The 12268-nt window shown below is 45.3% G+C and overlaps 1 protein-coding gene across 3 annotated transcripts in view; it reads left to right on the top strand.

Moving 5' to 3' along the window:
* The window catches only part of TIPIN (TIMELESS interacting protein), a 34593-nt gene extending 22668 nt beyond the window's left edge, over nucleotides 1–11925 (top strand). For 2 of the 3 annotated variants that reach the window (XM_088452760.1, XM_088452758.1), the window contains exons 7-8: nucleotides 8722–8919; nucleotides 11295–11925. In XM_088452760.1, the coding sequence (XP_088308886.1) occupies nucleotides 8722–8919; nucleotides 11295–11497 (401 nt within the window). In that variant the 3' untranslated portion in view covers nucleotides 11498–11925. The other variant, XM_088452759.1, reaches the window with a different exon arrangement.
* Nucleotides 11926–12268: the final 343 nt, after the last annotated feature.

Below are 12268 nucleotides of genomic sequence, written 5' to 3'. Positions count from 1 at the left end.
ATCACAAAGGTTCTGTGCTTATTTGTGCCTAGCACAGGGGAAATAATGTATGTAATAGACACAGCGCCAAATCCAATTAGCCGCAAAAAGCCACGTTTTAGCGATAAATGTTTGCAGGTGCGAACTTTTTGCACAAATATGTGTATCGCGAAAACTCCATAGACAATGTTTTCACCATTTTGGAGCAGGTGAAAATTTTTTCAAAGTCCCTAATTATGATTTAAAAATGTGGGGATTTGTTTCAGAACAAAACCCCCAAATACCCCCCCAAATAATGACATGCCATTTTTGGTGTGAAAAAAATTAAGTGTTAGAAAATGGGATTAAAGTAGTGCGTCAGGCAGTTTGGGGGACTCTATGGATGGGGTGTGTGTTGCAGGTTGCTGCACCAGGTGTATTTTTTTTAAAATAAACTTAAAAGTGCACTTTTAGGACATGAAAATCTACTTGCACCTATTTTCACATACCCCTAATATAACTGCAGTATTTATTTTGGACAAAAAACTTGCTTTTTATCATTTATCCAATGTTGTACGAATATGCATAAAACAGCTATTTAACACAATTTAAGAACCGCAAATACTTTATTAGGGCCACTAATACACTTCTAAAATGATTTCCTATGTCAGTTAGCCTTTTTAAGGGGTACAGACTGATTTCCCCAAAATGTGTTGCACTTGTTTCGCCATGTGCAGTTTTCGCACGAATGCGTTTTGGCGTATTTTGTAATACGATAGTGCGAAAAAACGGGAGCGCGCGTATAGAAGATGCAAAAATATCGCACCAAAACGCAAATTGTGCAAAAGCTTTACCGCTGTTTAGTTTTCTCTTTTTTGGGGGTAATTGGATATGGCCCATAGTTTTGTTAATCCATTGTGTACAGTAGGCTATGAGTAAACAGACAATTGTCTTTGCTACCTATTTGCCTTACCTCTGTCATATATTTGGGTGTTTATGGGCCTTCCATGACCTCATCGCCCACTTTCATTGATATCACATATCCCAATAGGCTAAACTCCCAATACATTGCACTGACAGAGAATTCACACCCGCATTACAGTGACAGGAGAGCTCTGAGGAAAATATAAAGTTATAATGGAGAAAATCAAATAAATGCAGAGCTCTGGCTCTATAGAAAGAAACTGAAGTCTAATACAAGAATATTTTTGTGCATACTGTCTTTAGTTTATATTAGACCTCCTTCTACTCCATCACTGCCAGTGCTTTATTCAGCCACACTCACTCATTCAGAATTCTAGGTTCTGTAATTATTTTTGCAGGTTTAGCTTAGAGACCCTGCCCCCTCTGTTTCTGTTGTAGCCAGCCTCCAGAGGGCAGGGTGTTGGCCTACATAACGCAAAAGGCGTGTATTAGGCTTCCCTGAGAGATTGCAGGACTTTTGGACTACCTACAGAATATAGCAGTCTAGTAGCAATCTAGGGTTCGTTTGAATTAAGCCAAGTTTATTCAGTGTATTGGTTGATGATTACTCAGCATAGAAAGTTGTAACACATACTGATTGCTCCAAGGGAGATTTCCTGAGAGCAATGCCCGCTATGCATCTGCATATTGCTGGTAAGGGAATCCTCCCTGGGGCTGCTCTAACCAGATGATGACACACACACACACGCACTCACACTCACACACTCTATTCAGAAGGCCACACATATTGTAACAATTTTTGAGGTTGTGTGTATTCGCCCATATGTTGACTGTGTATGACCAGTCAGGAAGGAGCCGGACAGGGGATCAAACCGGTCTCCTTCCCATAAGGAAGCTGCTGGAGCAAACACTATCTGAAGATGGCGAATGCTCCTTTAGTTAAGCTCCGAAAATATATATTTTCCTAGATTGATGAATTTAGGTGTCCGTAGGACAGATTGGGGCTGAAAGGTAATCTGGGGGGGGGGGATGTAGGCGGTTTAAAATCCCAATGGCTAAAGCCCGGCATGGGACTTAAGTTAGGCATCGAAATCCCGACGCCGGAATGCAGAAGGATGCCGTCCTGAACGAGGTAAGTCTTAGAAGTTAGCCGCGGGGGGGATAGGGTTAGATACAGGAACCCCTCGTGGGGACTTAGGGTTAGGCACCACTAGGGGGAGGTTAGGTTTAGGGTGTGGGAAGGGGGGGGGGGGGGGGGTTAGGTTTAGGCACCCCTGGGGGGAACTTATGGTTAGGCACCACCCTGGGAGTTTTAGTTAGGCACCAGGTAGGATTAGGGGGGAGAAGGGAGGGTTTAGAATACTTACCAGCCCTAGTCGCGATTTGAACCGGCCAGTATTTCAATCCCATTCCTTCTGGAGATATCTGATTTCTTCAGGGTCCATAGGGCTCCACAGGGAGACATTGGGGTGTAGGTGGGACCTGGAGGGCCGGACATCAACAGCAAAGCTTTTCAGTCCCAGGATGCTCCGGGCCTTCCCCCAATACCCTGCCCACAGCCTGAGGGCACTTCAGTTTTGTTTGTCCGGAAGGAGCTGGACCACCATTATAACAGGGGGCTGCATTAAGCAGCCCAAGCTTTAATTTTATGATTTAATTTACTTTTCTTCTTCGGGTTGCATAGGGTCCACAGGAATTACCTTGGGGTATGTGGTTGAAGTGATCCAGGCACCAAACAGTTACAAGCTTTAGCTCCCATAATGCACTGGGTCCTCCATGTATACCCCGCCCCTGGCTATAGGCACTTAGATTTTTGTTTGGTGCGCAGGACCAGTGCACCTTGTAGACAGGGGCTGCTTCGGCAGTCCCAAGCTTTGTTTTTTTTTTTTTTAAGTGAGTAAGCAGCGCAAGGCGTCCGAATGGACGCCCCCTTCTGCTGCTCCATCTACCCATGCGCCGCAACACCAGTGAAGGAACTGGTGATTTTGGCGGGCGCCCGTGGAGTTCACTAGACGCTGGGCCCGGGACTGCAGTCGGATACACGGGGATGCAGGTAAGGTGGTTCCCCCCGTGGAAAACTGCCGGAGGCCGCTGTTGTGGGGAAACGAGGACGACTGCTTCTCCCACTAGACCACCGGGGCATATAATTCTGGCGCCAGGGAAAGTGGCGGCGGCCATGTAAAAAGCCAGTGCGTCCAGTGGGTTAATTCAGCCTGGGTGGAGGTAGGATCTCCCCAGCAGCCCCTCCTCCAGCCCAGATGCCAATCCAGAGACGAGGTTTCCTGTATCTGGGTTGCTCCTCCCTGCCTCCCAGAGACCACTTTCAGGTGCTCTACTGTAGCTGCGAATCTCAGGAGATTTGGTCAGTCTCCCTGTATACCTCTCCTTTGGTGGCCAGGTTATACAGAGCTCAATATCCTACTAAGCTTTTGTGCTATTTGTAGTCGACTTGAGCCTATTGCGCAGATATATACAGTGTGTGTGTGTGTGTGTGTGTGTGTGTGTGTATATATATATATATATATATATAATGTGTGTGTGTGTGTGTATTGCATGTGACTTAAGTAAGTTCTGCTGTGTGTTATACGACGCTTTTTTTTTTTTTTTTTTTTTATTCTCGGATAACTCCGTTCTAACTCACTGCTATTTCTCCTCATACCCCTCTGCTACAGGTATGTGGGTTATTTGGGGGTGAACACTGTCACATTGTATTGTATTGCTTTGCGTAACATTACCTTTATGTCTAAAGACAAGGAGAAGCAGAAGGGTAAAGCCCCTGTGCTGGTTTCGTGTATGGCCTGTCAGACGGACTTGTCCCCTCAGGATTTCATACAGGATGGATTGTGTGGTTGCTGTTATAAGGAGCTACCACATCCTGGGCAGGAACCACCTTGGGCTTCCTTTTTTCAGATTATGGCGCAGGTGGTGAACTGTTTATTTACACCCACGCCGACCCCTACTATGGGGTACCCTCAGCAGCTACAACCTGTGATGTTCATGCCTCCTATGCATCCGTCCTGGATGGATGGTTATGCCCACTCAAGCCAGAGCATGGCTCCGTCCCCTGCTGCATTTCAGCAAATGCTGCAAGCAGGCAGGCCGGTAGTACCTAAAATCAGAAGGCGGCCACCTTTTTCCTCAGTCCGTCCAGCCTGTAGATGCTAATGCATCTTCGGATGAATTTGAAGAGGTACAAGGCTCCTCTCAGGAGACTTTCTCAGGGAAGTTAGGACTATCTAGCAGCAGTGGATGTTCCCTCCTTGATTAGGGCGGTCAAAACTATTTTAAACCTAGTGAAGAGCCAGAACCTAGGAAGGCTCCGGTGTTCAAGCGCCAGAGGGTTGTTAAGGCTGAGTTTCCCAAATCTGAGCAACTCTCTGAACTTATGGGGGAAGCATGAAGTTCTCCTGATCGACTATTCAATGTTACAAAGAAGGTTACAGCCTTATACCCCCTCCCACCTGGCGAATTTGCTAAATAGGAAGTTCCGCCTATTGTGGATGCTCTTGTGGCACATCTGGTTAAGAGCGCCACATTGCCCATACCATCTGCATCCTCCCTTAAGGATCCCACAGATAGAAGACTTGAGGCCTGTCTCAAGGCGTTTTTCTTTCTCTGTCAGGAGCTGTTGCCCGCCCGGCCATGGCTACGGCCTGGGTGTCTAAGGCCATTGAAGAATGGACAGGGGCACTGGAAAATACTCTTCCAGAGGCTTCCAGGGAGCAGCTGATGATTATCTCCTATATCAAGGAGGCAGCCTCCTATTTGGAGGAGGCAGCATTAGATGCCGGTTTTCTTGCTTCTAAGGCATCAGCTACCTCAGTTGTTGCTCGCAGAGCTCTATGGTTAAGGGCCTGGAAAGCAGATGCAGGTTCCAAGAAGGCTCTGGAATCCCTGCCGTTTACTGGAGGCATACTGTTTGGCACAGATAAGATTGGATAAGATTGTGGCTACTCTAGCAGCTTCTAAAGCGGCCGGTCTGCCTTCAACGACTACCCCTAGACCGTCGTCAATTTGAGCCTTTCGCCCGAAAGCAAAAGCGAAGGACAGTCTTTCTTTAGACAATCCAGTTCTTGTAGGAGACCGCAAACTAAGATCTTGGGCAATCGGACGTCTGGCTTCCAAGTCAGACGACAAACCCTCGGCCTGAAGGGGCAGGCCTCTTCCTGGGAAATCCCAGGGTGGGAGGCAGACTTCTTCAGTTTTCGGATACCTGGCATCAGACAACAACAGACGCCTGGGTCTGAGAAGTGGTCTCTCGAGGGTACGCCCCTACTTTCTGGAAAAGTCCCCAGCAAAGGTTTTTCTGCACAGCTCCTGCATCCGAGTCTTCCAAGGCCTTAGCCCTCCAGCAGGCCATTAGTTCCGTGCTGGGTTCAGGGATGATAATCCCAGTTCCGTTGGATCAGCATAGAAAAGGTCATTATTCCAATCTATTTTTGATCCAGAACCCCAATGGGTCCCACCGGCCTATTATGAATCTGAAAGGCCTCAACAGATTTTTCCGGGTGCCGAAGTATCGTATGGAAACTCTTCGGTCAATTGTTCTGGCAATGGAACGGGGGATTTTGTGGTGTCCTTGGACATTCAGGATGCATATCTACATGTGCCAATTACGCCTTCCCACCAAAGGTTTCTGCGGTTTGCTGTTCTGCAGCAACATTTCCAATTTCAGGCGCTGCCTTTTGGTTTGTCAACAGCTACGCTGGCTTTTACCAAGTGAGTCTGAATACTGCCATATCGGGACAACCTCCTGATGTTGTAATACATCTGGAGACTGTGCCATTATCATCTCAGACTGACAATTGCCTGCCTACACACACGGCTGTATCATAAATTGGAAAAAGTCGCTGCTTTCTCCAGTACAGCAGATGGTGCATTTAGGTGCACTCCTGGATTCTCAGGCACACAGGATTTTTCTGCCAGGAGACAAGATTTTTGGCCCTTCAATTACGGGTTTGCAGATTTCTCCGCAATCAGACGGTGTCTATCCACTCAGCGCTTCTGGAGTCCATGGTGTCCACTTTTGACATGGTGGAATATGCTCAGTTCCACTCCAGACCACTACAACAGCTGATCAGGCACAGGATATACTAAAGGGCAAGCCTGTCCAGATACAGTCCGACAACGCGACCGCAGTAGCTTACCTCAACATCATCAGGGAGGCACGCAAAGTTTGGTAGCCATGGCGGAAGAGACAAACATTCTGGTCTGGGCAGAATGTCATCTTCCAGCAATCTCGGCAGTATTCATACCAGGAGTCCTCAACTGGGAAGTGGACTTCCTAAGTCGGCAGGATATACAAGCCGGGGAATGGGCTCTTCATCCGGATGTCTTTCAGTTCCTAGTGGACAAATGGGGACTACCAGAGGTAGACCTCATGGCCTCAGGCCACAGCCACAAGGTCCTCAGGTACAGGTCCAGAACCAGGGATCCCTCAGCCGATTTTGTGGATGCCCTAGTAGTGAAGTGGGACTTCAAGCTAGCATATCTTTTTCCTCCGATCTCCCTCCTCCCAAAGATAATCAGAAAATTCAAGCAGGAGGGCGGAATAGTAATACTGGTAGCCCCTGCTTGGCCCAGATGACATTGGTTCACCGACCTCCTGAGTCTCTCTATAGACACTCCATGGCCTCTTCCTCTAAGGCCGGACCTGTTAACACAGGGTCCCTGCCTGTATCCGGACCTTCCCCCGTCTATCTTTTGACGGCGTGGCTTTTGAATCTTCCATCTTAAGAGCCAAGGGTTTTACTACTTCTGTAATTCATGTATTTTCAATGGTGTAGGCATAGAAAATATAATCATGAAGTTTTTAGGGTCTCACGAGTGCTTGCTTTTCTCCAGGCTGGGTTACACCGGGGTCTCCGCTTGGCCACCCTGAGAGTTCAGGCATTTGCACTCTGTTTGGTTTCAGCGAAGGATCGTCCTGCTGCCTGATGCTAGGACATATTTTTTCAGGGTGTTCTGAGGGTTCAGCCTCCCTTTGTCCCTCTGGTAGCTCCGTGGGATTTGTCTTTGGTTCTCAGGGCTCTACAGGCTCCCCCATTTGAACGCCTGACCTTAAATGGTTGACAGCAAGAAGAAAAACTGTATTTGCTATCTCCTCTGCCCGCAGGGTCTCTTATTTGTCACTTTCCCTTTTTGATTTTTCATCAGGATAGATCTGTTCTTCGTACCAGGGCGGGTTACCTTCCTAAGGTAGTATCCTTCTTTCATGTAAATGAAGAAATATTGGTTCCAGCCTTCAAGTCTCCAGACCTCTCTGTCCCTGAAGCTTCTCTGGATGTAGTGCATGCCCTACGTATCTACGTGGATCATACCAACTCCTTTAGGAAATCTGATTCTCTTTGTGTTGTATGGCTGTCATAAGCGAGGCTGGCCAGCTAACAAACAGACTCTGGCTAGATGGCTTCGTTTGACTATTTCTCAGGCTTACACACAAGCTGATCTCTCTGTTCCAAACACAGTGACAGCACATTCTACTCGATCTGTGGGACCATCGTGGGCGTTTCGTCGTGGTGCCTCTGCTGATCAATTGTGCAAGGCAGCCACGTGGTCTTCCGTCCACACTTTTCTCATATTTTATGCCTTTGATACTTTTGCATCTCAGTATGCTACCTTTGGGTGCCGGATTCTCCTTTCTGATAAACAGGAGTGTCCCCACCCTTAAGGGAACTGCTTTGGGACATCTCCAAGGTAATTCCTGTGGACCCTATGGAACCCGAAGAAGAACATACCTTTTTAACTCTTTCTTCGAGGTCCACAGGCCACCCACCGTAACGCACCTCATGATCTTTTTTTTTTCTTTTGTATTTCAAAGATTTCCACTTCTTAGTGTTTCTGGTGTACAATTGTCCGTTCTTGTCCTCTTTCCTTCTCCAGCCTTGGGCTTGGTAACAAACTAAGTGCCTGTAGCCTGGGGCGGGGTATATATGGAGGACCCGGTGCATCCTGGGAGCTAAAGCTTGTAACTGTTTGGTGCCTGTATCACTCCAACCACATACCCCAAGGTAATTCCTGTGGACTCTATGGTCCTCGAAGAAAAACAGTTAAAAAAGGAATGTTATACCATAACTCTTATTTTTTCCTTCTACCATAACCTGAGCAGCACCAGACTGTCCTCTGGACGTCTGTGTTGTTGCCACATCACCCTCCGCGGCGCTGTGACACCAAGCCTGTGCTAGGTACTCCCGGCAGGGCTCCATGGAGAACTAGCTAGCAGGCTCCCCGGACTCCAGACTGCAGCCCCCGGAATCCAAGGGACAGGTAAGTCAGAACCCCGTTCGCGGGGACCCGCGTCTTGGTGCAGTTTTGCCTCTGGTCTTAGGAGACAGACCAGAGGTGCTGATGTGGACACTGGTTCGCCCACTACTTCACTAGACCACTGGGGCACAAATATACTGGTGCAGAGGCATATTATAAAGGCCAGAGGACCTGGTGGTTAACGTCAGCCAGGGGATAAGCTGCTCTCCCTGCAGACCCTCCCCCAGCTCAGGGCACCTTGCCACTGCGGTCTTGGTGTTCCCTGAGCTGCTCCTCCCTCACTCTCCGCCCCCTAATTTATAATTACTAACAGGTAATTGATTCACCTCCCATAACTTGGATATGCATTATTAGCCGAAGGTGGCTAATTGCTTGCTCTGTAACATATGCAATACCTTAGACTTCAGTGTCGGACAGCTGAGTTTCCGTAGCTGGCACAACTGATCTTGGGGGTCTTAACTTTCTTATCTTTATGACGTGTCTAAGCAGCTATTGTACACCTAGGTTCTATGTGCATAGAGTTAATGTGGCAGCATGCCGCTGGAAGTCACCCTCCTGTACATTTTTTTTCTTTAGTTGTAGTACAGATGGAGGATAACGATCTGGATTTAGCCTCTGAAGACTTTCCAGCACCTCCGGAATCCTCTGCCCCATCTTTCTCGCAACCCAGCACAGCTGAACTGAGTGAGGAGACACTTGAGAAGATAGAAAGAAACAGACGACTGGCCTTGGAGAAGAGAATGCAGAAGATGCAGGCCCAAGCGGACAGTCAGGGTATGGATGAAAACCACAAATCATGATATAGCCATTATAAGGTCAAAGCTGCGCTTGTCCAGGTTTATGTATAATGCATCATATGGCACTAGGTTATGATGCTAGAAGAGTAGGTGGAATTTATTTTTTAATTCATCTCCTACTTCCCAACTTTATTTTGAGCCTTTCGCTGCTGAAAAAGTAACGTTAAGCCGGTTACAAGAGAACTTTGTTTCAAATAATTCTTAGATCTAGGACGCAAACTACTACTTTGCATTGTGGGCAGTTTTGTAGCACTTTGTCACAAAAATGAGTTGTGTTAATAAGCCTGTAATGCTTTTTATTCCTGTCTGATAGGAACAGTTTCTTGTAAGTTGCCTATTATTCTATAGTGACTGATAAATGTCACAATAATTAAGTGCTATAAAACTGAGGCTGCGCAAAGTTTGTATGGTTGTGTTTTTAAACAGTTGTCAATACAGGGGTGTTTGACCTTTTTTGATGTCTGATATGTAGGCTGCCCATGTTAAATGGACAATATTAATTTATTCTTAATTTTCAGACTCCATGGAACCCCAGCCTAATATGTTAAATCCTCATCTACTGAGATTGATAAGAACTAAAATCAAATGTTCCTGCCCCCGGAAGTTCTATGTAGGCACTTTTTTCTTTATCTTCTCAGTAGAAAGTTGGGGCACTAGGGAGCAGGATTGTCCAGACTTCTCCCAGTCCGCTCCCTCTGAGATGGGGCAGGGGTAATGCCAAGGTCTCTGGCCTGTACTATATACTATAATAGACTATAATAGACGCAGCAGACACTTGATCTATGCGCAACACCTGGTGAGGTAGGATTTTGACAGCCGGGATCCCCGAAGCACCAGCATCCCATACCCATCCCCTTGAGCCATTGAATTGCAGTTCACCTGCAGCATGGATACAGAGCCAGCCCCAAAGATGTCTAAGCGCACAAGGTCAAGATGAGCCCTATTTTATGGGGAGGTATTGAAGGTGTTGGAAAACTATCCCTTACCTATTCTATTTTTTTTTTTTTTTTTTCTCTGAGCTGGTTCAGTGTTAGAGGAGCAGCAAAACCAGGTATTTAATCTGTGGTTCCTGTGACAAGGATTTGCCAGAGGGTCACAAGGCTGTAATTGTACCCCTAGAAAATCAGTACCTGAGTAATAAGGATCTTTTAAATTGCATAATGAAATGTTTTGTCTTGAAAGAGGGTTTCCAAACCAGTCGGGGAGTAAAGAGGAGCAGGTCACAGCTTGACTTGGATTTAGAAGAGAAAATCTTTTGAACTCCTCCTCTGTGTCTTTGTATTCTGATGGTGAATCCTCAAACAGTAAGGAAGGGGAGATCAAGGAAGATTTTGCAGTGGAAAATCTTAATAAGATTATAGGGATTCAGGATCTGCCTGCCAATTTGGCAATTCTGGAAGATTATTTTGGTGATCAGTCCAATAAATGTTCTGTATTTGTGATAAAATCTGTTTTTTTTTCTGTAATAATTTTTTTTTTTTTATGCCAAAAGTTTGTCATCAAAACCAATGATTCCATTAGAAGACACTGCTCCTATGAGGGATACTATTGATGGAACAAATCTCACTTGCAGTTGACAGCCCAGTGCATTGAGCTGGAAGCCAGGGTACATCAGTCTCTTTGGTGGTTGAATCTCAACAGGAGTCATCCATTCATCATCTGGGACTAAACACTAATTACAATGGATGCCAGTCAGAGATTTGAGAGTGGTGACCCTTCAATTGATGTTTCAGGGATATTGTAGGACCAGAGAGTCAACTCTGTCCTGGAACTTAGGGCAAGTATACTATACCCTAACCCACGCCCCAATTCCTTCTTTAGGATTGGACTATAGGGCATGTGGCATATAAGCCTCCAATTATTCCCGAGGTGGTCCCTTTAGGATTTGAATTTAGTCCTTAAGACCTTTCAATAGCTGCATTTTGAACCTTTAGAGTCTGTCTCTATGGCAGCATATTACATAATCTACAATTTGCCTCCATACCATTTATTTTGTAAGGAGGAGGGCTAAAGCTCTCTCCTATACACCATTGTCTACAGAATCCCCCATGGGATTGGAGAAAAGTATTTTTAATGGTAAGTATAAAAATCATCTTCTAGTTGGGAGGTGTTATACACAGAAATAGCTTTAATCACCACCTGGTGCATCTAATAGGGAGTTCTAGAGCTTCTTGTGCACAGTACAGACTTTGTAACAGATCTGTAAATTCTGCAAGTGGCTAGTAGAAGCAAAATAACAAAGCGGATGCACACGAGAATTCCATCTAGGGTTACCATTTAAAAAAGTGTATTTTACGTTTGTCATGTTATAGGAATGAGTTATAAAGAAATGTTCCCTGCATTGCATTTCAGCCCCGACTCCGTCTCAGGCACCAGCGCCTGATCTGGAGGAGATTCCTGAGGATTTTGATGTGGATTTACTTGAGGCTGTAGACAAAACAGTGGAAACTATCACCCAACCACCAGAGCTGCCAACCAGTCCTGTAAAGACAGAAGAATGTCCTACAGCCCAGGAACAGCCCCCCACTGAAATACATTCCGACACTGAAGATTAAATGCTATACATGTTATTTAATAAACAATTTTATTTAAAATGTTTCACCTATACAGTTAAGTAAAATTACTAGACTTTTGTTTTCTGATTTATAATATGACTTTTCTACTATAACAATGTGACCAATATGGATTTAGTGCAGAGTTGCGGCTTTGAGTAATGGTAGTATATGACTCCCATTAAATAATTATTACTAATCAAATTCATGGAGGCCTATACTAACATTACTCAAAGGGGCAACTCTGCACTAAATCCAAAAGAACCAGACATTTGCTGCGGTTGTCTAACTTCCATCAGACTTATAGAACCGCTGCTTGGTTGCTGTTTTTAGTGCAGCTTTTTATTTTTGAGCAATATTGGTAAATGTTTACTGTCTACACATTGATGATTTATTCCCCTTCTGTACATAATAAAGTTGCTGCAAGCCTACAGCTTCTTGTGGACTTGGAATATACTAAAATTAATGTAAAATAGTGAACTATTCATTTAATATACAAGATGTTTAATATATTCTAAACACTGCACTTTCCACATGCTGTCAGTCTTGGGTTACTGTTAAATTATTACTCCATGAATAAGCGGTCATAATGCTTTGGAAGCTTCTTGTTGAGGATTGAGCTGGTAGCTGCAGTTTTTATTCTGCATCCTGAACATTGCCATATATAAAATGCAGGTCTCTGGGGGGGATGCTGATTGCTTTTGACAATTATTCTTACATATGTACAGCACAAAAAAAAAAAAAAAAAAAAAACCAATAGCATCTTGATTCTGA

The sequence above is a fragment of the Taudactylus pleione genome, unplaced genomic scaffold (assembly GCF_031769625.1).
Source record: "Taudactylus pleione unplaced genomic scaffold, aTauple2 ptg000556l, whole genome shotgun sequence".
In the NCBI taxonomy this organism is placed as follows: domain Eukaryota; kingdom Metazoa; phylum Chordata; class Amphibia; order Anura; family Myobatrachidae; genus Taudactylus; species Taudactylus pleione.
The sequence above is the reverse complement of the archived record's forward strand: the minus strand, read 5'-3'. Positions and strand labels throughout refer to the sequence as shown.